This window comes from Echiichthys vipera, assembly GCF_963691815.1.
Source record: "Echiichthys vipera genome assembly, chromosome: 18".
Lineage (NCBI taxonomy): Eukaryota > Metazoa > Chordata > Actinopteri > Perciformes > Trachinidae > Echiichthys > Echiichthys vipera.
In genome coordinates, this window is record NC_139843.1 from 6,042,231 (window position 1) to 6,066,127 (window position 23,897).

The 23,897-nt window shown below is 43.9% G+C and overlaps 2 protein-coding genes across 2 annotated transcripts; one reads left to right on the plus strand and one right to left on the minus strand.

Moving 5' to 3' along the window:
* Positions 1 to 23: 23 nt before the first annotated feature.
* Positions 24 to 8,109, minus strand: prdm9 (PR domain containing 9). Its single transcript, XM_083933305.1, has 7 exons — positions 8,022 to 8,109; positions 6,069 to 6,178; positions 5,889 to 5,981; positions 4,086 to 4,357; positions 3,919 to 3,986; positions 2,453 to 2,643; positions 24 to 2,336 (listed from the first exon to the last, which is right to left on the minus strand). Exons 2-7 carry the CDS (start codon positions 6,163 to 6,165, stop codon positions 262 to 264), a joined length of 2,796 nt encoding a protein of 931 aa, XP_083789431.1. The 5' UTR covers positions 6,166 to 6,178; positions 8,022 to 8,109; the 3' UTR covers positions 24 to 261.
* Positions 8,110 to 8,838: 729 nt separating this feature from the next.
* Positions 8,839 to 16,174, plus strand: fbxw10 (F-box and WD repeat domain containing 10; the record flags this gene model as incomplete). The annotated part of the gene is made up of 12 exons (XM_083932164.1): positions 8,839 to 9,358; positions 9,474 to 9,635; positions 11,218 to 11,348; positions 11,544 to 11,651; positions 11,750 to 11,856; positions 11,937 to 12,140; positions 12,253 to 12,374; positions 12,983 to 13,137; positions 14,117 to 14,259; positions 14,394 to 14,552; positions 14,648 to 14,922; positions 15,534 to 16,174. 12 exons carry the CDS (start codon positions 8,839 to 8,841, stop codon positions 16,172 to 16,174), a joined length of 2,727 nt encoding a protein of 908 aa, XP_083788290.1.
* Between the last annotated feature and the right edge of the window lie 7,723 nt (positions 16,175 to 23,897).

Below are 23,897 nucleotides of genomic sequence, written 5' to 3' on the forward strand. Positions count from 1 at the left end.
TTTTGCTGACTGCAGTAAACGACGTGTTTATATTATTATTATTTCTGCAAATAATTAACAAAAATGTACAATTCTTAACATAAAAATCCACTTTTTGGGGAATGAAATGCTTTAACTTTAAACAAACTTAAGTTAAAATAATGTACAGCGCATTCAAAAAGTCTCTCTTCAAGAGCACAACCGTTAAGTACTGGACCATTTAGTGCAATTCCGTTGAAATCTAAACTTGTCTACAGCATTTCCAAAGCCCCTAAAGTGTGACTACAAGTGCATCTTCTGATGGTGCCTCCTGAGATGATAGTTGCGGGAGAAGCTCTTCCCGCACTGGGTGCATTTGAACATTCTCTGTCCCAGGTGAAGCATTTGGTGAGCTTTGAGACTCTGCGGGCGGCTGAAACTCTTACAACACTCGGGGCAGCTGTAGGGCCTGACCCCCGTGTGCTTCCTCTCGTGTCGCTTCAGGTCTCCCGACTGCCGGAAGCTCTCGCCGCAGTGGGTGCACAGGTACGGCTTCTCCCCCGTGTGAGTCCTGAGATGCACGTTGAGCTGCCCCGTGTAGGAGAAGCTCTTGGTGCAGTGAGGGCAGCTGAACGGCTTCTCGCCCGTGTGTATGCGCTGATGCTGCTTCAGACCGTAGTGGTGCGTGAAGCCTTTCCCGCAGTCGGTGCACAAGTACAGCACCTTCACCTGTTGGAAACACGTGTGGGACTTGAAAGCTTTTGCGTTCGCGCAGCTCTTTCCGCAGTGGGGGCAGACGTGTTCTTTTCCGCCCTCCTCCTCCTCCTCCAGCGGATCCACCAGGACGTCTGACTCGCGGAGTGTCAGACACTCGACGGGGTGGTGCCTCTTGATGTGTTTACTAAGGTAGCTCTTCATGGTGAAGGAGAACTGACAAAACGAGCATGGGAAAAGCTCGGACGTGCAGTGATACTTCATACAGGTCTTGCTCTTCTGATGCTGGTTCAGGTTACCAGAAGTGGAGAAGACTTTCCCGCAGCGGGAACAGCTGTAAGATTTTGCGTTCACGTGCACCATCTGCTTGTGTCTTTTCAGAAAACCGGACTTGTTAAAGGTCGCCCCACACTGACCACACTTGTGCTGTCTCAACGAGCACTTGTGCGCTTTGAGGTCATCCGGGTTTCCGTACGTTCGTTTGCAGCTGTTACAGCTGAACCATTTGTATTTTGTTAACTTCCCGTTTCTGTCAGCGGGCGCTTCTGCGTCAGTGCAGCTCCTCTCAGTCTGAGCGGGGCTGGTTAACGGCTTCTTGCAGATGGCCGCCCTTCGTTTTGGCGCTATGAGCTTGGTTATGGCAGAAATTTTAGATCTAGCGCCAAGTCGCTGAGGCCTCTGAGAGGAAGGTTTTTGGACAGATTCAACCGTTTCAGCCACTGAGGGCTGAGGGATGAAGTCTGGATCGTGGCTCTGATCGTCACCAGCAGGCTCTGGATCAGCTTCTTGATTTTCCACTGCGGTCTCCTCTGAGTGATGTTCGTTTATGTGCTGCAGAAGGGAGTCCACCGAAGAAAAGGTCAGTGAACACTCAGCGCACCTAAAAGGCATGCTGGTAGATTCCTCCGGAGCCTCATTAAGTTTTTCTGCCCTCTCGCTTTGTTTTTGATGAGTATGCATGTGCCGGGCCAGGTCGCTGTGCTGGCTGAAGCACTTCTGACACTTGGTGCAGACGTACGGACGTAACCTCGCGTGCACAGCCACCTTATGCTTTTTCAGGGATGTTTCTGTCACTACTGCAGAAGTATTCTCAGTTTCAGTCACATCCATGGCTTCTTGTACATTCTCGCTGTCATTTGTGTCCTTGGTTTCCTCAGTTACAGCTTCATCTGCAGTGTCAACAATCACATCCGATCCCAGTGTCAAACTTTCTGTCTCCTCAGTAGGGGTTTTAATCTCAGGATCATGGTGTGTGTCTGTTATCAGCGCCTGCTTTCTGTGAACGAGCTGGTGTCTGATTAAGCCAGATGATTGGCTAAAACTGCGCCTGCACTGTGGGCAGCAGTAGGGACGTTTGTTGGAGTGGACGCAAAGCTTGTGCCTCCTCAGGTGAGGGATTTGCTTGAAAATCCTCCCGCAATCGCCGCAGGTCTTTGACTCGACGGGATCAACAGATAACACCATCGGGGATGCCGCAGAGTCACCTGATTCAGCACTGGAAGCAGGATTTTCAGGGTTAACTGCCTCGGCAGCTGGCGACGTGCCGTCCCCTTCAGGCTGTACGTGGAAGTTTTCCGTATGTCGCTGGAGGAAGGACTCCGTAGTAAAGGACAGCTGACAGTAGGAGCACAGGAAGATCTGAGATGTCACAGTTGTGCTACTTTCTACAGCAAAGGAGAGAGTAGGGGAAAACATAATAACATAAAATGACTTTCCAGTAAAAAATAACTACATATATCTATTTTTTGTGATCAGTGAAACTCGGGTAGTAAAAAGGTACCTGCTGCATTCAGCTTCATATCCCACACCTGGGTCCAGGCGTCACTGAAATGGGCGATACATTTGCTGCTGGGCCACACCATCAGCTCATCTCCAGGCTGGATGGCACGACAGCAGTGAAAAAGGATGCTGCTTTTGTACTGCACCGCCAGCAGATTCGCCTCATCTTTATTACGAGCACAATTGACGTACCTGCGCAAGAAGAGAGAGACACCATCATCATAACTGCATGATGCACTGTGGGTAATGTAGGCCTCAGGTTTTGACAAAGAACCATAATGCAGGGAATAAAACTATCGGTTTCTGCCGTACAGAAAGCTCTGATCAGCTGTACGTGTGATTATTTTTTTAATTCCATTTCCTCGAGATAATTCACTTTTTAATCACAGGAAAACAAAAAGCTTTTTCTGGTATTACTTTAAATGTTGAGCAGAGATTAGGAGTGCAGCACCATGTGGTCAAGCAAGCCATCACCTGCATCTCTGTGGTCAAATCAGCCGACGCTACAACTGGAGTGCACCCATATACTGGCATTTACGTTAAAATACAGTCAAACGGCCCAGATCCAGCTGCCTTTACTCTGGAATATCTCTAAATGAATGCAGTAAAAATGCCTGATTTTGTGTCTGTATGTATTCAGATATGTCCTCAACCCCAAAGGTATCAGTCATGGTCAGAAATTATTCATATTTCTTTCTCTCTCTCCAACCCAGAAATCAAAGAACAAGGTAAGCTCCCTCACAATTCAGTGGCATTTGTGTTATGATGTTATTTAAGTTATCTTTTTTCTTATTTCTTAATATATTTTTCTTATTTTTTTGTATATCCACCATCATCAGCTTTATTTGGGCCCTTTGAACATCTGCTCTCTGATAAACATCATAAGTAATAAGAGGAAACATACTTTTATTTTTTTTAATAATAATAAAAATACATTTTATTTATAGGTGCCTTTCTGAGCACTCAAGGACACCGTACATTTGTTAAAAACAGTGCAACACAAACAATAATAAACATGTGGAGTAAACAAAATGATCAAATCCGGTAAAAATAACAACAACACGGTGAAAATGAGATCAGAGGGGAAAGGCGGTTTTGAACAGGTGGGTTTTCAGTTTGGGTTTGAAGTGAGGGAGTGAGGAAGTGTTCCTGAGTTCAGGACAGAGTTTGTTTCCTCCTACATATCACTCGATAACGGCATTACAAAAACAATTTCAAGCACAGCTGCTCTCAGCTTCCATTTTGCTGCAGTAATTGTTTTCCTAAGCTAAATCTGTCCCTCGCAAGTAAAGACTTTATATAACATTAGTGCAATGTTAAACCGATGCAGTACTCTTAAAAGAATATTGAGACAGAAGGAGAAAAGACACACACACACACACACACACGCACACACACACGCACGCACGCACACACACACACACACACACACACACACGCACGCACGCACATAATTCAATACATTACCTCATCCAGTTTGCATGTGTTTCTCTGGCAGCATCAATGTACTCATAGTCATCATTTTCTTTGTAAATCTGCGGAAACGTGAATATTTTCATAACTAAATACACACATGTACCAAAAACCACAACAAGAAGCATCCAGAGAGTGGGACAAATCATATCCAAGCTCACCTCCCAGGAGAAGTAACTTGCCATGGCATTTTCCCTCGTTGTCACTTCCCCCTCGTACGGTCCAAAATGCATTCCCGGAGACACCATCGGGCCATGATTTATGACCCCCACGCCTGCACTGGGAATACTAGACCTGCCTATCATCAGGCCATAAGGAAGCGTGAGCAGGGCCCTCTGGGGGAGACCCGTGCTTGTTGGAAAGTCAAGAATAAAGGACGGGCCGTTAGCGGGATCACTCTGGGGCTGGAAGAGAGGCACACACTCCTCACAATCTGGAAAACAGAGGAACACAGTCAGTGAACTTCATGCCCATCAATATAAAACTCCATATGTACAAATCATAACATTCACATTAATATGGCACATTTAAATGCCATAGTCCATCTAAAGCACAACCTTTAAGTAAGGTGCACCTGCTTGTAAGAAAGGTACAACCATAGACTCTACAGCAGGGCTATTCAATTGGCGGCCCCGGGGGAATTGTTGGGAGTATGTAAATCATGAATAAGTCATAGAGTGTGGTCTTTACCTACTCTGTAAAGTGTCCTGAGATAACTTTGGTTATGATTTGGCACTGTAAATAAAATTGAATTGAAATATTTACTGGCCCCGGAAGCCTGTGTGAAAAAGTAACTCATGACCGCTGTCCTTTCTCGTATCCACCTCAGTGTTACTGTCCCAGCGTGTTAAATACCGGCACACTGGGAGACTTGCTCCATGCGCTCCCTGTAGGCGCACAGCCACAACACTACGCACGCTCCTGCTACGCTCTTCTTCGTGGGTTTTGAATCCTCTTGGCAGCAGCTCACCAAGCTCCGCTCTGTTGTTGTTCTCAATCGTTTCTGTCTGGTTAAATCTGCGGTTAAATCAACACATCAATGTCTCTTTCTACTCTGAAAAAAGAAAGGTTGTCACAGTAAACCGTCAGTTCACCAGAGAAGTTTTAGTTTCTGTCTCTGTGAAGCCTGTGTTTACTCTGCAGCCATATCTGTGTGTAAAGAGGAGAAGTTGATAAAAATCATGCTACTCTGCATTTATGTCACTTTCATCTGTGTCAGTCCAGTTTTTGATGAATAAACTAATGATTCATTTGTGCTTGTCAGCCTGGTAAAGTAACTAGTTACTGAAGTAATCAGATAAATGTAGTGGAATAACATTTTCACTGATTTGTAGTAAAGTAGAAGAATAAAGTAAGTAGAAGAATAAAGTAGCATGTAAATAAAATGCTCAAGTAAAGGAGAAGAGCCTCAAACTTGTACTTTAGTCCAATGATTGAGTGTAAACTTTGTTAATTTCACAAGGATTGTTTTTTGACAAGCACTTGCACTTTGAGGCTTATGACTAATATTTACATAGATAAAATAAAGACAATATATTTACTCCTATGTCACTGTATTGTTTTACAATATCCATTAATGTGATGCTCATATTTTTACAGCCCTTCATTTTGGATAATTTTTGTCAATTCCAAATTAATTGAATAGTCCTGCTCTACGGGCTTCTGTAAATCTCAGATGTGTAGCTCAAGTGGATGATATTTAGTCGTAGTATAATAAAATTAATAATATAAATAATATATAATAATAATATTGTGTCATAATTAGTTATAGTGCCACTTCTCATTTTAGTATTTATTGTATTTTCATTAAAGGAAAGAAAACTCCAGAAGAGGAAAAGGAAGAGGCATAAATCAATGAGGTTTCTGGTCTTTGGTTTCTGTCTTTCCATGCTGTGGACATTTCTTATGAAGCCCGAGGATGATGTGAAAATAAGCAGGGAAGGAGAGAGCGTTATGTTGCTTACAAAAGCCACCACCAGCCTCTGGGTTGTCTCCATGTCCCACAGTGTCCAGCAACTTCTGGATTGGCGTTTCTTCTGCCTCTAGAACCGGGATCACTGGAGGAACAAAAGGCATTAAGACACTTATATGTGGAAACACGCTATATCATCACCTCAAATGTTCAACTATCAAACTAATCATACCTGCAGGTGCGGCGTTTTCAGGGGGTGAGCATTCCTCCGTTATAACAATCTCCTCGGTTGTCTCAACCCACTCCACACCGGCGCGCCTGCCCGACATGAGTGCAGGGACTCTGTGGAGAGTTGATCAAACTATGAATCTTTAACACGGATGCTCACAGAAACAATACAGACTGAACCCTACAGCGACAGATAGGCAGCTCACGTTTATGGCACGCAGATTTAACATTTAATCGCATCACACTCCTATCTGTAATTACATTTCTGATATTCATAATACCATTTCTCATGGTCAAAACTGAATTCTCACGAGTCAGAATGATAATTTAAGATATCCACAATGACAATCTTCATCTCATCTCATCTCATCTCATCTCATCTCATCTTCATCCGCTTATCCGGGGTCGGGTTGCGGGGGCAGCAGCTTTAGCAGGGGACCCCAAACTTCCCTTTCCCGGGCCACATTAACCAGCTCTAACTGGGGGATCCCGAGGCGTTCCCAGGCCAGTGTGGAGATATAATCCCTCCACCTGGTCCTGGGTCTTCCCCGAGGCCTCCTCCCAGCTGGACGTGCCTGGAACACCTCCCTAGGGAGGCGCCCAGGAGACATCCTTACTAGATGATCCTGAACCACCTCAACTGGCTCCTTTCAACGCAAAGGAGCAGCGGCTCTACTCCGAGTTCCTCACGGATGGCTGAACTTCTCCCCCTCTCTCTAAGGGAGACTCCAGCCCCCCTCCTGAGAAAACACATTTCGCCCGCTTGTACCCGCGACCTCGTTCTTTCGGTCATGACCCAGCTTTCATGACCATAGGTGAGGGTAGGAACGAGATTGACCGGTAGATCGAGAGCTTTGCCTTCCGGCTCAGCTCTCTTTTCGTTACAATGGTGACGGTCGTGACAATCTTATGATCTACAATTGTCATTTCGGATATCCACAACAACAATTCATGTGTACTGGGCTTTCAATTCTAGATATCCACTATAACTTCTTCAGCGCCTGCTTTCTGTGAACTAGCTGGTGTCTGATTAAGCCAGAGGATTGGCTAAAACTGCGCCTGCACTGTGGGCAGCAGTAGGGACTCTGTTTGAGTGGACGCACAGCTTGTGCCTCCTGAGGTGAGGGATTTGCTTGGCAGGTCTTTGACTCGACAGGATCAACAGATAACACCATCAGGGATGCTGCAAAGTCACCTGATTTAGCACTGGAAGCAGGATTTTCAGGGTTAACTGCCTCAGCAGCTGGTGACTTTACATTTACAAGTAATTCTTACTTAAATTCTTAGTGAAATTGCAGTGTTTACAAGTTATACTGTATTTGTGGTGGTCAAAATGACATTATGGCTATCTGGAATGTTTCTTTTTCTATTTGGGGTATCTAAGATATAGAAACAACTGGATTGTAGATGTGTGAAATGGGAGTTTTTCCTGGTAATAATGACATTACAGATATACACAAATATAAAATATAATTGTGGCTATTTAGAATTGAAAGCCCAATACACATGAACGGTGAAAGGGACGTTATTTGTACTAGGAAGAGTGCCATTGTGGATATCTAAAATTAAAATTATGACTAGAAACAAATGAACTGTAGATTTGTGAAATGGGAGTTTTTCCTGGTAATAATTTCATTACAGATATATAGAAATATAGCAATACACATGAACGGTGAAAGTGAGGTTATTTGTACCAGGACGAGTGTCATTGTGGATATCGGAAATGTTCTTTTTGACAAAGAAGAATTTAACTACAGATATCTGCCAATACATATCCAGTCTAGCTATAACATGATAAAACCGCTTACACGTTAGCATAGCTATCCAGAGTTAAGAGCAAGTAGCTGCTGTGCGGCTAGCACTAGCATTATAATACGTCACACAGCGATGCATTGCTAGTTAATAATTGCCACATGAATATATACACACATATATATAAATAAACAATTGTACCTACTCGAATAACAAAGTCTGTATTCCTCCTGTTATTCTCCAACTAAGTCACCGTTGGTATTAGCTGTTTAGCTGACATGCTAGAAACCTACATCCGAGCTTCCCCGGAAGTACATAAACACCACTTTCAGTATAAAGGTCCACATTTACGTCTAGTTCTGCTCCTTTACAACTGTGTGTTAACGTGATGCCAAATGTGGTTTCTCTCTAGATTTATCCCACGTATTTATCTCAAGTGTTTTCAATTAGGTAGAAACATGTCATTGAAATAAAGTGTAGAAGTCAATCACGTATAGTATGTGTCTGAGTATATTTTGAGTGTAGTCACTCCGATTCACATCGGCGCCGCTGGTGTAGTGGTATCATGCAAGATTCCCATTCTTGCGACCCGGGTTCGATTCCCGGGCGGCGCACGGATTTTTTTTCTTATTGTGGTGTTTGATAAAAAAAACTGGGTTAACTACATCTTCACCATTGGATATATTCGCAAGATACATACATTGAGGTATTATACCACACCATACCATATTACATTTGGCATTATGTTATATTGATCAACAAATAAAAACAACATATATTGTTATAGATTAAAATACACAGCAGAATATACAGTAAATCAAATTAGCCCCTGAGTATTAACCTACTACCTTTACCTAAGTAAAAGCTGAGTACTGCGTTGAACATGTTGCCTGGAAACCTGCTGAATGATGTTTGTCGATGTTGTTCAAAGAAGAGGAGAAAGCTGTTGCCTGGTAACGACCACAGACTGAATACGCAGCCAACAGGGAACACTACAAAAAAAAGTTTTAGCATCGAAAGAAATGAAGTCGGTTAAATTTGGTGGAAGCTTATCGGCGGAGGGATGTCTCTACATGTGCGGGATGTGTCCATCGTGCGCCTTTGCGCCCGAACCACCGCCGGGCTCCACTCGGTGTTTGTGGAGGGTGTCGGATGAACTCAAAAGGAGGTTCGTGGTGGAGCTGATGTTACGCTGCAGAAGCGTCAAAGTCCTCGAAAGCATCCAGGGAGTGCTTAGTGTAACTTCGTGGACTCTGTGCACGTACGCCAGGTCAAAGAGTCTCCGGACTTCACCCCCTCAGGAACTCCCCCGCAGCAGCACACAGCACCACGGGGGTCCGGATGGGAAACCACTCGGCATGGACGTGAATGAGATCTGGGACTGGTTCAACAGGAGCCCCGACTGGATGAAATCACGCTATCTCTGCCGTCTTTTCTCGCTCTGTGACTCGGGACTTTTACGCATGGTGGCCAATTTAACCAGCGTGCTCCTGGTCAGGCAAAAACGAGGGTTTCTGCAATTCCCTCTGGCTACCACTAGAGGTCTGCAAAGGACACAGATGCAGCCAAACAAGCTCTCTTACCTCAATGCCACACACTCTGCATTGTTTATTTTGTAACAGTTCTTACCATGTCATAATCTTATGCTCATTTTCAGTGAGTAGTGGCAACAGCAGTCAGCATGATCAGGACAGTGATGGGGACTCAGAGGACCCTGCTCTCATGGTGGTGCCCGGATCCTCCAAGTCTGTGTCTGGAGTCAGCCGGTACCTAGACTTCATTGGCTGCTTACCTGTGGATCTGTCAAAGAGGATATTAGGTAATTCAACAGATAATCTGCAGTACATGATCACAACAACTTTATTTTTATAGCAACTTTCACACATAAAATACAGCTCAAGGTGCTTTACGGCAGAGGTTCTTAACCCTCCTGTTCCCCTCAAATGGGACCAACAGCGTTTATCCTCGGGGTCAATTTGACCCCAGCAATTTAAACATCCAGAAAATCCTAGTTAAAGATGTTACTCAAGTGTTAACGTCAGATATTCTGTGTGTATTTGTTGACGACCTAAATAGCATTTTAAATTAAACACAGCATCCCAAACACCTTCTTATACGTACCTCCAGAATAATGACCTGAAATATACTGAAAAATATACATTGATCGAAAATTGGATCGAGGGATATTTATTTGTGTGTTTTAAAAGTAAGTATATTATTTGTAAGTATTCTTTCGTTTTATATATAGGATTTCGAATAAATGTAATGTCCATTATCAAGGACAGTAGCGCGTGTTATGTACAATTTGAGCCCAGGAAAAACAAACAATTCAAACATTTCTCAATATTTGAATTGTAAAATAGATATTATCAATTATCAAATTAACCCAAAGGAACAACGCTGCGACAGGTATGTGTACAGGACAATGAAAAAATATAATCATGTCAATTTATGGTTTTCCCAGTTGTCCTCATGAAATTAGGAAAAATATAAAGAAAAAAGAAATGACGTCAACCGTGTATTTAGAGAATTCAAACTATGAACGGGGTTAAATTGACCCCGGGGAGAACAGGAGGGTTAATTGTTTTTCAGCCGAGGACCCCTTGAAAGATGTTCATGTATATCCTTTGAGATAATATGTCGTAGCATACTCTATATATTTCCCTTCTGTAGTTTTAGTTATGTCAAAGAAAAACACAAGAAGATTATATTAGATAGATATTAGGATTAGAAACAGAACCAAAACACACAAGTAGAGGAATAGAATAAAAAGGCAGAGGAATGAATGTAGTAAATGGCAGTAGCTGCATGTCTAATAACAGTCTCACGGTTTACCCATGTGTTTTGTGGGCTACTTTAGAAGACTAAAACATGAGTGATGTGACTAAAACATGAGTAATATGAATCAATGTATCAAAATCCTGCTTAGTTAAGGTCGGCTTTACTTTGGTAAGGTTTCTCAGCTGGAACAATGCTGTCTACCTCAATGTTTCAATTCATTAGTAGGTTTTCTAGTGTTTTTTTTTTATGCAACCTACAATACTACACATAGTAGTGCTTCAGGATACTGATGCACAGTCAAACAGTGGTGGAGTTGACTTCTAGCGGTCCCCGTGTTCAGTCTGAAGTGTGCATTGACGTGTCCTTAAATGGAGTCAGCCTCGGGGTGCTATGGGGATGCAACTTAATTACTCAAGAATGTGCTTGTTAAATCCAACCCCATTCAAGTGGGCAGCACTTGAATATGAGAACAACAAAGCCTTGCCAAGCAACCTGGCCGTCTGCTTCCAGGGAACTCGGTCTGCAGGTTAAAAAGACGAATATAATGATAACAAAATGTGCTGTTTATAATATTGTATACACAGAGAGATTTGACTGTATACGTGTATGTTTTCTGCGAGGTCTCTTGGATGAGCACACTCTGAGACGCTGTCAGAAGGTGTGTCTACAGTGGCGGCACCTTGCGCAGGAAACCATCGAGGAAATCAAGTTCAGGAGACTTTTTCAGGATCAAATTAAGGCGATGATGAAGGTAGAGCATTTGTGTATTTACACATATACACGTATAAGTAATACGAATATTCAATCATGCATAAAGGATTTTTTTAAAAAGGTTTTTGGTGACGAGGATAGAATCCAAACCTCTTTGGATGCAACAAATGCAGCATTTTGTTTGATCTGAAGTGATAATACTGTATATCAGTATTTGCTTTTTTTCTTGTTCTAGAGGTGCAAAGGTGTTTGTAAAGTCAGCCCTACTTACGCCAACGTCGTCGAAGTCCCCGTACCTGCGAAAGATGATGACAAAGTGGATATTCACCCCAGCGTCCAAAAGGTCAACAAATCACCCTCCCTCTATAAACTTCAGTGTTTGTACCAGAAATATGATTTTCAATATTTGGGTTTTTCTTTTCTTTGACCTTTACATCACAGGTCAAGCCATTCGAAGCTGCTTACGCCAAAATCAAAACCAAGTCGGTGCAAATGGAAGAGCGAAATGTTTACTGTGGTGCCTATTTCACCAAAGTGCTGCTGAACAAGTGAGTGTGTTTCATTTCCTCATATCGTTGTTCACGACAAGACAAACTGATGTCATTTGGTCGTGTGTGGGTTTCGACAGAGAAGACCCCCATCGTGTGGTGGACTACAGAGGGGGATCGTTTATGGCGACGGGCTCCAAGGACCGTTTGACGCGTCTGTTTTACGTGGCGTCGGAGACAAAGGCGGTGTCAGTGTTGAAGGGCCATGTTGGCAGCATCCGGGCGACGCTGCTCTGTGAGGACAGAGGCCTGCTGGTGACCGCCAGCTGCGATGCGAGTATCAGGTGAGGAGGAGATGGAGGCTGGATACGGAGGATGATGATGATGATGATGATGATACATTCGTCCTTGTGACTGACGTAGAGATCTGATCGGGTGGGGGTCTGTTGTCTGCAGGTGTTGGAGTTTGAACACAGGCAGGTGTGTGATGATGCTGTACGGTCACACTGGCACTGTCAGCTGCCTGGATGTCCACGCTGACAGACTCGTCTCAGGAGCTAAAGACGGGCTAGTAAAAGGTAAGCAACCTTTGAATGATGCATCATAACTGTTGAGAAAATGAATCTTTAGAAATGATAGTTTATAATTAAAACGTTGCATTCAGGTTATTACAACACATCTATCATCAATGGGACAATGTTTAATTGGACTTGGTAAATGGACTTGTACTTATAAAGCGCCTTTCTAGTGTTCTGACTACTCAAGGCGCTTTCACACTACCTGTCACATTCACCCGTTCACACAGTCATTCACACTGATGGCAGTGGACATCTACAGACCATCTAATCTAATCTAACCATTCACACCACATTCACACACCCATGCGCACCACAGGGAGCAATTCAGGGTTCAGTGTCTTGCCCAAGGACACATCGAAATGTGGACCGGGGGAGCTGGGGACCGAACCGCCGATCTCTAAAAAGGAAGGATGACCCACTCTGTCACTGAGCCACTGTACTGGATAATATTTTATTGTACATACAATTTGCTTTTTTTAATTTCTTCTGTTTAATTATCAAGAGAAGTCACTATAATTCAGGAATGCTTTGATGTTAACTTTGTGTTATAGTTGTTTTTTTTTTACTGTTATGTGCACGTAAACTTAACGTAACTGCAACTTTGTCAGTGTGGAGTCTCCAAACAGGGAAGCAGTTTGAGGATTTCCATTTCAAGCACCCGAGTCCTGTCCAGTGTGTGAGGATCAGCACAGAAACAGTGTACAGCAGCTGCGATCGGGGCCTCGTCAAAGTATGGGACATGGAGAAGGCATCACTGCTCAGGGTGAGAGTATGAGTCATCTGTGGACAACATACAAACAGTAAAGCCTCCTGTAGTGATCAATAAGCAGACGATGATGATGATCAGAATCACTTTCTTTCTTTTTATTTAGCCTATTTCTCATGTAGACTGACGTGTATATTTGTGACACAAATAGAACAGCTGCAGCAGAGTTTGGAAACAAACTCGTAAAATATTCTGATCTTGGTCAAAAATTAAAAGCCTATCACTGGCAAAAAAACATGTTATATATAGTAGAAAATATAATTACTCATCATCTCATCTCATCTTCAACCGCTTATCCGGGGTCGGGTCGCGGGGCCAGCAGCTCTAGCAGGGAACCCCAAACTTCCCTGTCCTGGGAAAGGGAAATATAATTACTGTCCTTTAATGTTTTTCCTAATATGCTGTCATGTTTTAAAATTAACATTGTAGGAGGACCACTTAATTACTATTAGCAAATTATGTAAACAGCATTTGTATAGAAATGATTCTGGTCTAGGTATATTTGAGGAGCTCTTTTCCAAAACGCTATAAATCCATTTTAATAGTTTTCAGGAAAATTACATTTTTTACCCAGACCCACACATTCAGTTTATCTTGTCAAAATGGTTTTTATGGCTCATTCTGAACATGTTGAAACGACGGACGAAACAAAAAACTCTCCCGCTTCAGAGCGCCGCCATGTTGGATCGCATAGAGCGCTCACTGAATTCTGATTGGTCGAGAGGACGTATGGCAATTAGGCTAAAAACAGGTTTGGCGCTGGTCGCAGTTTGGAAAAGAACTGCATCTTGAGACCATTTTAAACAAGGAAATATAGAGATTTGGCAGAAACACTGATGAAGCAGTGAAAAGGTTCTGTATACAGCAAAGTGGCATGACACACTCATTCTTTTTAAATTTGGCTTTTATCTAATTTTGGAAAAGAGCTCTTCATATATTTATATATAAATGTTTAAAATCTACTGCATTCCCGAAGGTGATCGATGCCCACCGGAGCCCAGTGAAGTGCCTGTTCTCCGACGAAAGTCACTTTTTATCCGGGGACTCCGGTGGTCAGGTCATGGCCTGGAGCACCAACTGTGACGCTAAAGAGTGTCTAATGACCTTCACCCACCCAAAGTAAGCAGAAAACCTCCGGAGCCCAGAAGGTTACACTGTTGAACGTCTGTTACTGATAAACACCCTTACTGTATCTAACACCTGTTCTAATTCACCTTGAATAAACGTTGACTTGAATGCCGACTTTTCTACAGGGAGGTCAAATCTCTGACTCTCGTCTACCTCCGTGTCGTGACCGGCTGTGCGGACGGAAAGATTCGCATATTTAATTTCCTCACTGGAGATTGTCTGAGAGACATCACAGCGGAGGCTGAAACAGGCCGGATACTGTCCCTGCACTTCCATGACGGCCGGTGAGTCAGATGGACTCTCATGAAAGCATGTTTTTTTATTGTATTATTCTTACGATAGTGGTGTTCGGGTGTCTCTTATCATATCCGTCCTTCAGTATACTAGTGAACGCAGCATCCAGTGTGAAGCTCTACCAGTTTGCCAAAGTGTTTTGGGATTACCCGGAGCCGGCTGAGAGAGGCCAGGGTGATGTGGTGGCTGGGGATGGTTTGGTTTCCGAGAAATCTGCAGCTTCCGTCGGGGCCGATCGCGCAGCACAGGTGTCTTCACGCAGCCAAAAACTGCACGACTGTAACAACAAGAAACCAGAGAGAGCTGAGCTGCCTCACTACACCTGCTTCCGGCCTACCCCCACTAAACGTCGAGCACAAGGTAAGCATGCTCTGGTATGTATCAAGAATATTGAAGTGTGGGGGTGTGGGGTACTTATTCAGAGTCAGTGTGTTGCCTTCAGTAGAGCTAAGAAATGTCTGTTTAAGTGTACACTATTTAGAATATTTTCACTGCTTTACCTTGCCTTAAAGGGCCCCCCAAGCAGGGAAATTGTGGCCTTTCTATGCTCTCTTCAAAGCCACCAGACTTCATTGACAAAAACAGTCATTCTACCTCGCAGAACACTGGGGTTGTTGGTCTACTGCGACCTCGGTTAGTTAGTTTGTGTTCTTGTGTGACTTCGGTCGGTTAGAAACTAACAAAACTAACCGATCGAGGCAGCGATAGACGAGCAAGTCCTTTGTTAGAGAAGTGAAATTATTGTTTTGGTCAAACCAAATACATTTAGCTGCTGCCCACGTGCACATGAGTACATTTCTTAGCTTTCTTGTTGGTACTCCTGCCTGCTTCTCCAAACTGTGGGCGTGTCAGCTGCCATCTACTGTAGGTCACACACAGACTATGGATAAGTACCTCAAACAACCCCACTGCAAAACATCTGAACTATCCCTTTAAGATCGGCTGTTGTAAGAGAAAATGTTTCTTCATAGCCAGAGAGCGCTGTGCGACTGCTGAACAGTCCGTACTGCTGAGTGAGAAGGCAACGAGTGAACGGATGAAGAGGAGGGGGCTTCATCGACCTCTGACCCGTGACTCCATCCTCCTCAGGATCAATGCCATGCAGAAGGCGCAGTGCATGGATGAGGTCGGCATCAACATGGAGTGCAACGCTAGGCTGCGAGATTCCTGGGGCCCTCAGGATCCTCTGCACCGCGACCTGAAACAGAGCCCGCAGACTCAGACGTGGCACGCACGTGACGTTCACCCCGGGAGGGCCAGGACGTGTGTTCCAATATTAAAGAGGGCCGTCAGTCAGAATATGGCAAACTCAATCAAAGGCAGGGATGTGTCCACTGCCCCTGACACCGGCAGGAGACACCACGCATGTTTATTTTCTAAAAAAGCACAGCAGCACAGCGCTGACACACGCAGGGCAATAGAGGTGCCGCAGGCTTCTGAGTGTGTGCTCACAAGACACCTACCTAATCCAGAACGCTCCGTGAAAACTGGCACCAGCTTGCCCAGAATCTGCCCCGTGGGTCCACCACTCAGAGGGCAGGGAGGTCTCAGGCTGCTCACGGTGACGCAGATGGAAGATTGTCAGGCCAAGAAGGATCTCATGCACAACTGAGAGCCAAACCTGTCCAAGAGGAGTAAGAAGCTGGAGAAGCCACTGTGGAGAAAAGTCATATGATTTGTTATTTTTTTACATTTATAATGTGTCAGCAGAACTCTATCTCCACGGCACAGTGTGTGTTCTGGACATCTCTGTTTGTCCAAGGCACCGTGTTTTTCATTAAAGCTCCACTGGGGGTCAGTATTGTATCGTCTGATTGTGGCTGGACCAGGACCCAGGATTATCATACAGTAGGTTCGAAGTATGCTTTAGATTAGTTTGACTTTATGTTTGAATATGAATGTGTTTTTTTTTTAATGTAGAGTGTCTCATTTATATATTCACTTAATGTTAATGGTGTGTGTGTGTGTGTGTGTGTGGGGGGGGGGGCAGTTAATTCACAGCTTCTAGGCAGCGTCTTTTACATATTATAGGGAGCATCTATAGTTGAAACTTGCAAAATAAATATAGCATTTTCCCATTTTTTGCACTTTTGGATTGGACTTTTTTTCCATTATTTTTCCTTAAGACCTACTAATTTTCCAACAGCCAATGAATCATTGTAAAAAACACTCATTCACCAATCACGCGACGACAAATCTTTGTGGATTTTCTGAGCATCTTCGGTTCTTCAGACAAGAGGAGTGAAGTCGTCAGAGTGAGAGGAGATCGTCCCAGCCAGAGAGACCTTTCACCCTGCCACCTGCCCTCTGGCTCCGGTGCCTCGAGGGCATCATTAGGGGCGAGGAGGTTGAAGATCAGGGAGAAGGTCCTTTGCTTTGACAGCAGCAGCACAACAGCTGGGCACCCGTGAATTACAAAGGGTTATGAGAAGAACCGACTGGCTGAGACGTCCGACTTTGGAGAATCTCTTCTTTCAGGAGCGTTCTGCTGCTAATTAATTTGGTCTGCAGAACACTGGGGATAATGGTGTCTCCCCCTTTCTCCTCCTGTGGCAGTGTGACGTAGGCAGACAATGCAATCCCCTCCTGCCACCCCGAGCTCAGCTTAGCTTCATCATGCAGCACAGCTCCCCCCCATTGTTTCATCAGGTATGGAGTCTCTTGTCAAGGACCGGCAGAGCTGCAGGGGGGATAATGAGCGTAAAATCAAAGCAAAGTTAGAAAAGAGAAAGTCTTCATGGAGGAATGCTCTTAGACCTTCTGCTCCCTTGAGCGGGCCCAAGGGGTGGCTGTGGAGAGGAGGGTACAGGTTTATTTATGCATGAGGAGAAGCTTGAAAGCAATGACGGTTAACCCTCTCGCCGTGAAAGAGGGTTTTAAGGGTTGGAGGCGACAAAAGACGATTCGGTGTGACCCGGCTGACCTTTGCTCTACATCCATCTCCATCTCCAAAGGCGCATATTTGCATCATAGTTCATTTGTCAAATTAATTTTCCAAATTTTTGTCATGCTGTGTCAGCAGCAGGTTTGAACTCTTAACTCGATTTAGACTGGAGCCCTCTTTCCAGACCAGATCAGTGCAGGCCAGTCATGGTATAGAATGTGATTAACCTGACTCGTGATCTGCATTATTATTTTCTTTTTGTATTTGCATGTCACTCAGACGGGTGGCTGAGTTGCCCTGGAGCCGTCCAGATATCACACCGTTACCGCGTTTAACGAGAGCCGCATCAGATGCACAAGCAAATATATGCAAATCACACCGCTCTCACAGGGAAGTATGGTGACTTAAGCCCCTTTCACACATGCACTGCAAAGCTGAAATCATCTAACCATTGGCCGGCAGCATCGTGTGTAAGAACGCAAATGTCTGAATCAGTTTTATCAGATTTTACCCTGCCAGCTCCCTGGTACAACGTTTGTGTAATCTCCATTTGAGCCCAAAGTGTGAATAGAGCAACTCGTTGTCTGGAGAATTCAACGCAAAGCAAGAGGGCGTGTTAATGACATTTCTATCGTGTGGTTCATGCAAAAGAGGAAGAAAACAAACATGTGAGGGCGAAGAAGAAAGGCGATTTACGCAACGACGTCTATAAAAATGTCTAACTGGAGAGACGACCAGATTTGGGAACTTCTTTCTGGTTTCTGTCTCCTGCATGCTCTTCCCAACGCTGCCCCTCGTCTCAACCGAACTGAGTATTTCCAGGAGGTGAGAAGTAAGTAAGTGAGAGACATTGTCCGGCTTAAATGTCGTAATTGTGGAAAACCCACTCTGGACATTGCTCTGAAAGACAGCCATATACTGTGCTGTATCCCAGAGACTGCTGGAGAGGTAAAGCTTAAACGCGGATCATAACGAACAACTTCAAGGCCTGACAGCAGTGACATCAACACATGGGAGCGACGACAAGGGCCTTGATCTTAGGACAGCCTTTAAACGCCAGGCCACACGGCCAGCACTGTTTCAAAACATCCCCTGTTAGGATTCAGTAACAAGATCCATATGCCTTTCTGACCTCATTTGCAGATAGAGATCATAAGCGAAAGGGGATACAGCCAGAACCAAGTGAGGCAATTAACAGGAACACCATTACCGAGATATGGGACTGATTAACATCCACATGCAGCCAAGCCAAATAGATAAGAGGGAATCTGATTGCTATTTGATTGGGTCTCGCTGGTGCCTCTGCAGCGGGCAGGTTCTTGTTTTGTGGAGTTGGACCTCGGCGTGTTCAAGGGCCCTTGATTGAGCCAAAAGGAGCGGAGTGAAACCACTGTGACCACACATCGAGAAGATGATCAAAGAGGCTACTGCTGGCTTCTGGCTCCTCGCGTACAAGGCTAACCCCCAACAGATGACCGCGCTACGTTGTTACTCCCAGATGGCTCGGTGCTAACACACGTCAAAAGAGCGCCGATACGGGCTGCAGAGGTGACGCCTGAATTAGCCGAGGTTGATCTGAATGCTTCACTCCATATAAGGGACGCTGATTTAGATTTGTTTTCTTCATCTTCTGACCAATAACCAACCCTCGTTAAGCGATCCCTGACCAACAAGCAGGCGTCTGGGAGGCTCAGACATACTTTCAGCCTCCCTGGTCTGCAGACTTGTACCAATTGTGCAACCACGATGTCGGCCGTGCATCGTCATAGACACATGCAACCACTTTCCCATGGAATAGATACCGTGCGCGATACCGTCTCCACCTCATCCTCCTGAAAGGTTGTCAGCTCTGTATTTGCCTCATCGATGTAGTGGCGTGTGACACATAGCCGGACATTGTGAGCTCTATAAAACTAGATTTCAATAAACTGTCTTTCAAAACTCTCATTTTTGGTTAATTATTAACATCCCCGCTCCGTATAAAGAGCCATTGTGTAATCGGGCTGTAAAGGTACCAAGAGTGGTTCCCTCCGCTCCGGATTGCGTTTGTGTTTATTTCATTAAGTTTAACCTTTTTCCTTCATTTATGTATTGACCGATTGTACCTGGAGACCATGTGTTTTTACAGTGACATCTGGAGTGTGTTTTGATAATTGCGACGAGATTATTTCCTATCTGCAAGACCTATTCTATACAAAAGACCTATACAAAAACAAACAAAAACAAACTCAACACATACCGGCGCTTTACCACCAGAGGCTTTGGCATACATTACACTTTAAAGTTGGATGTTGCTGTGCCATCATTTGACAGCACTCATTTTTAGCGGTTGTCCTCTGGGGGGCCCACTAGACCTACGCATAGACCTGTCCAGTGGCTGATTTTGGCAGTTCAGGTCTCATCTCTTCTCTGTGTTTTTGACTGACTTTGTAAAGATAATGTCTTGCATTTACTGCATGACCTCACAATTATTTAGAAATCCTTTTAATAATGTAAATTGCATGTAAAGTTACACCGACTATACTACTTTCTATATTACTATAATTACATGCTCATAAAAGAAATAAGAGCAGAATTTCACTGCAGACAAACTATTTTAATAACAGGCTTTACTATCCATCTGAATATTAGGTTTTCATGGCACGTCTGTCGGTGTGAACGTGTTTCAGTGCGTCACTATTAAACATGAGAGAAGGGTGTCAGGGACTGACCCATGTCTCAATGGTCCCCAGTCTTCACAAAGCAGCTCCAGACACACGCAGGCGACAGTGTTAAGTGTCATAATTTCACTATTTTCTCAGACATAAATACAGAGACGTGAAAGTCAAAGGTCAACTGCATAAAACTTCCCTATTTAGAGGTCAGTAGACGCGTACCGTCTGATGGGGGTGGCACCTCTGAACAAGAAGTCAATTCACAGGCGAAAAAAAGTTACAGCGAGCGGCTTCTGACTCTACTTCCTGCCACAAAATGAACAGAAAATTAATTGTAACACTGGACGACAAAGGTCTTCATGCACCGCAGACGGAGAACAAAATACTTGAGCTGCGGCGGGGGATTCAAGGTCTTGTGTTGGATTGTGCTTTTCTTTATATGTCACTGTAGAGAGACCATTTTTCTATTAACAATGATCTTTGTCACGTACGCTTAATGGGGACTGGCTATAATAACATCTCTACAGTAAACAGAAGTGTTTCTATTAAAAGCTCAGCAACACAGCAGCAGAATGAGAGAGAGAGAGTAAAGGACATCTTATCAGTGCTTTCCTCATAGTGTGAGTCATGCACTTACTCACAGTCCAACAAACTATTTAGCCGCTCGCTCATGTCCAGTACAGATGTTTACTCTCCTCTGCATCCTGATACCAGCTGAGCTCTCACTGTTTGTTGAGGTCACATCACCTGATAAGAATGACTAGAAACTGCACAATGCATGCCCACACATTCAAAAAATCCCACTTTTCGAGGGGCTTTTACAGCTGGGCTTTGATTCTGAAATGAGTCAAGTAAGAAAGAGCACTGTGGGGTGAACTGCTGCTGCCCTTGCTTGGTAATTGTGATGGATGTGACCCACCATAGTCTCCCCTTTTAGGAGGTTATCATTTCATTTCAAAATTCCAACCTCACATTTTTACTTAAGACATAATCTCCAGAAAATTCAAGCAACTCTGGCAACTTCTAAAACATGTTATTTACCCTGCAGCCGGCTTCACTTCGCGGCTCTTTCTTTAACCCTAACCCTATAACAGTCACAACAAATGGCACTTTCCAGACACGATAACTCGACTGCTGTTTGTACAGTAAATACTCATAGTGGGTTTCTTACTCTCTCCTCGCTTGACCCCGGCCCAGGAAGAGCCTTTTTTTTGGAGTGGAGGAGAAGCGACGGGTGTCCTAGCTTAGATATTTCACAGCTCAGCGGGTTCCCTCGCGTGTTGATACAAGTGCTGGGAAATAACACACATCCTGGTTGATTCACGCCATTTGTGTTTTTCATTTACTTTTCATGTGCAGGTTTTTTTTTTTTTAAGGGAACCTGTGGATAAAAGTGACCCATATTAGCAGCAGATGTTTTGGGTCATGGAGTGGAGCGTCTTATTCGCTTTTTTTCCCAGGGGCTCACGTGGCGAGAGGAGTATCAGTGATGGACACCCGAGGGGTATCTGTAAGGAGGGAGAAGAGTGTTGCTGCAACCTGAAGGTAAGAGTTTGTTGCTGGAAAGGGGCAAGTTTAAACTACTGGACCCGTCGATAATCTGGAGGGGGGGGGGGGGGGGGGGTGAAAGAAGGGTCATTGACTTTTTTTGACATTGTGTTTCAGCCAAATACTGTATGACTGCATGTGAGGTCAATCAGTGAGCAAGAACCCTGAAACTGCACTTGAAAAGCTCTTCAGACCAAAAAGATAAGGCTGTAATTGTACTTTGCTACAGAAAATTCTGCTTGACGGAGTAGACATTTTGGGAAATGCACTTGATCACTTTCTTGCAGAGAGTTAAATGAGAAGATCGATACCACTCTGATGTCTGCACGCTTAATATGAAGCTTGAGCCAGCAGGTGATGCATTAGCTTAGCATAAAGACTGAGAGCACGGGCAAACTGCCAGCTTGACTCTGTTCAAGGGTGAAAAAAATACACCTACCAGCACCTCTAATGCTACTATTTAACATGTTATATTCACTTTTTAAAACAACAAATTTGGGCTTCATAGGATATTTACTCAGTTATTTGCTGGGAGCATTGACTACCTGGAGTCTGCAGTTTAAGTTTAAGCTTCATTGATATGTTTTTAAGGACAGGTGTTATGTTTCTTCACCACTTTCCTTCTTCCACAGTACAGGTAGACAAGCTAGCAAGGCTACTGAAAACTATGCTAAGCGCTAAGCTAAGCAATGTACTGCTGTGGTTGGGGTCACACAGCCTCACATATTAAGGCATCCTAAAAAGCCAATATCAGTTAAAGCGTATAGAGATATATTTATAATATTTTCAGCTCTGTACCTTGCTGTCAGACAGTTCTCTCTGGTGGGAAACTAAAGCCGTTTTCTATGTTCTCATTAAAGCCACCAGACTCCTTTGACAATAACAGTGATTGTTTGTGTTATTGTGTTTAAAGGGCTAGGAACTAACAAACTAACCAGGTAGACCGCAACTGCTGACCGCCATCTATTGTAGGTAATACACAGACTTTGGATAAGTACCTCGTACAACCACACTTCTTACCTTTTCCTTTAACCTCTGGACAGAGCCCTGTTTCCAGTCACGCTAGGCTAAGATAGCCAGCAGCTGGCTGTAGGTTCAGATTAATCCGATAAATACGAGAGTCGTATCATTTAACCGTCGGCAAGAAAGCGAAAATGTGAATCCAAAACTTAAAAAAAAAAAAAATCAGTTGTCTGTCACTTTAAAATCTTCATGGGCCAAACAGGACATTCAATACAAAGACACACATCTGTCTAGAATTGCTCTCACTCTGAGGGGAAAACACTGGCCTTCAAAATAACTGTATAATGCTTTATATTTATGTGAAATTATCCATACATACACAACATATTTTTGTGCCTTTGTGCCAAAGATGTGTCTGGATGACACAACACACTTTACCGAACCCACCGCCGGCAAAAGAAATCTTCAATCTTTGTAAAAAAAACTTCATTTTCAACTCGTTCGATGCTTAAATGCACCTTTCTCCTCGTATTGTGACAGATCTCTCCCGTCTTGACATTCCACAATTCATCGAATCCCGCAGCCTCTCACCCTGCCCCCCCTGCCCTCCCCCAGTCTACAGCTGTTTAAACACCCCATATTATTCTCATAATTGTTTCAGTGTGTAGGCTGTTATTTTAATGTGCCAAGCTGGATGAGTCAGGAATCGAAAGCTGTTGCGGCACAGAAGGCAAGTCTTTTCTGACTACTGACATTCTTCTGTGCATTCTGACATTATTTTATACGTCTTTCCTGAGTGGCTGCCTTATTATCATCATCAGGTGATTACCGTTTAATTTGGTAGTATAAAACAAATAAAACCTGTATTGTAATTGGCCCAGAGGCATTCCTTCCAGGCTCACTGGATGATACGCCTCCTCGTCACATATGGGTCCGCTATGTTTAACATTTCTGTAATATTTCTCCTTCGCGTCCTTCCAACACCGTGATACATCTGTTTGGCCCCGGCCGACGTGTCTGATATGCATTTCATGAAGTGTGAAATGGATATAGAGTTGGTGGTTTTAATGGGCTGATATGAATTAACAGGTTCTCTGAGATTCACATATGTGTTTTATTTTTGGTTTCAAGTTTTGCAAAATGTTCCAGGTTTTCTTTTAAGAAGAAGAGAAGAATTACTTTATTTATCCCTCAACGGGGAAATTGAATTTTTTCACTCTTATTATTAATCATGTTACACACACAGGGCCGAAATACACACACATGCACAGACAGGACCTATACAT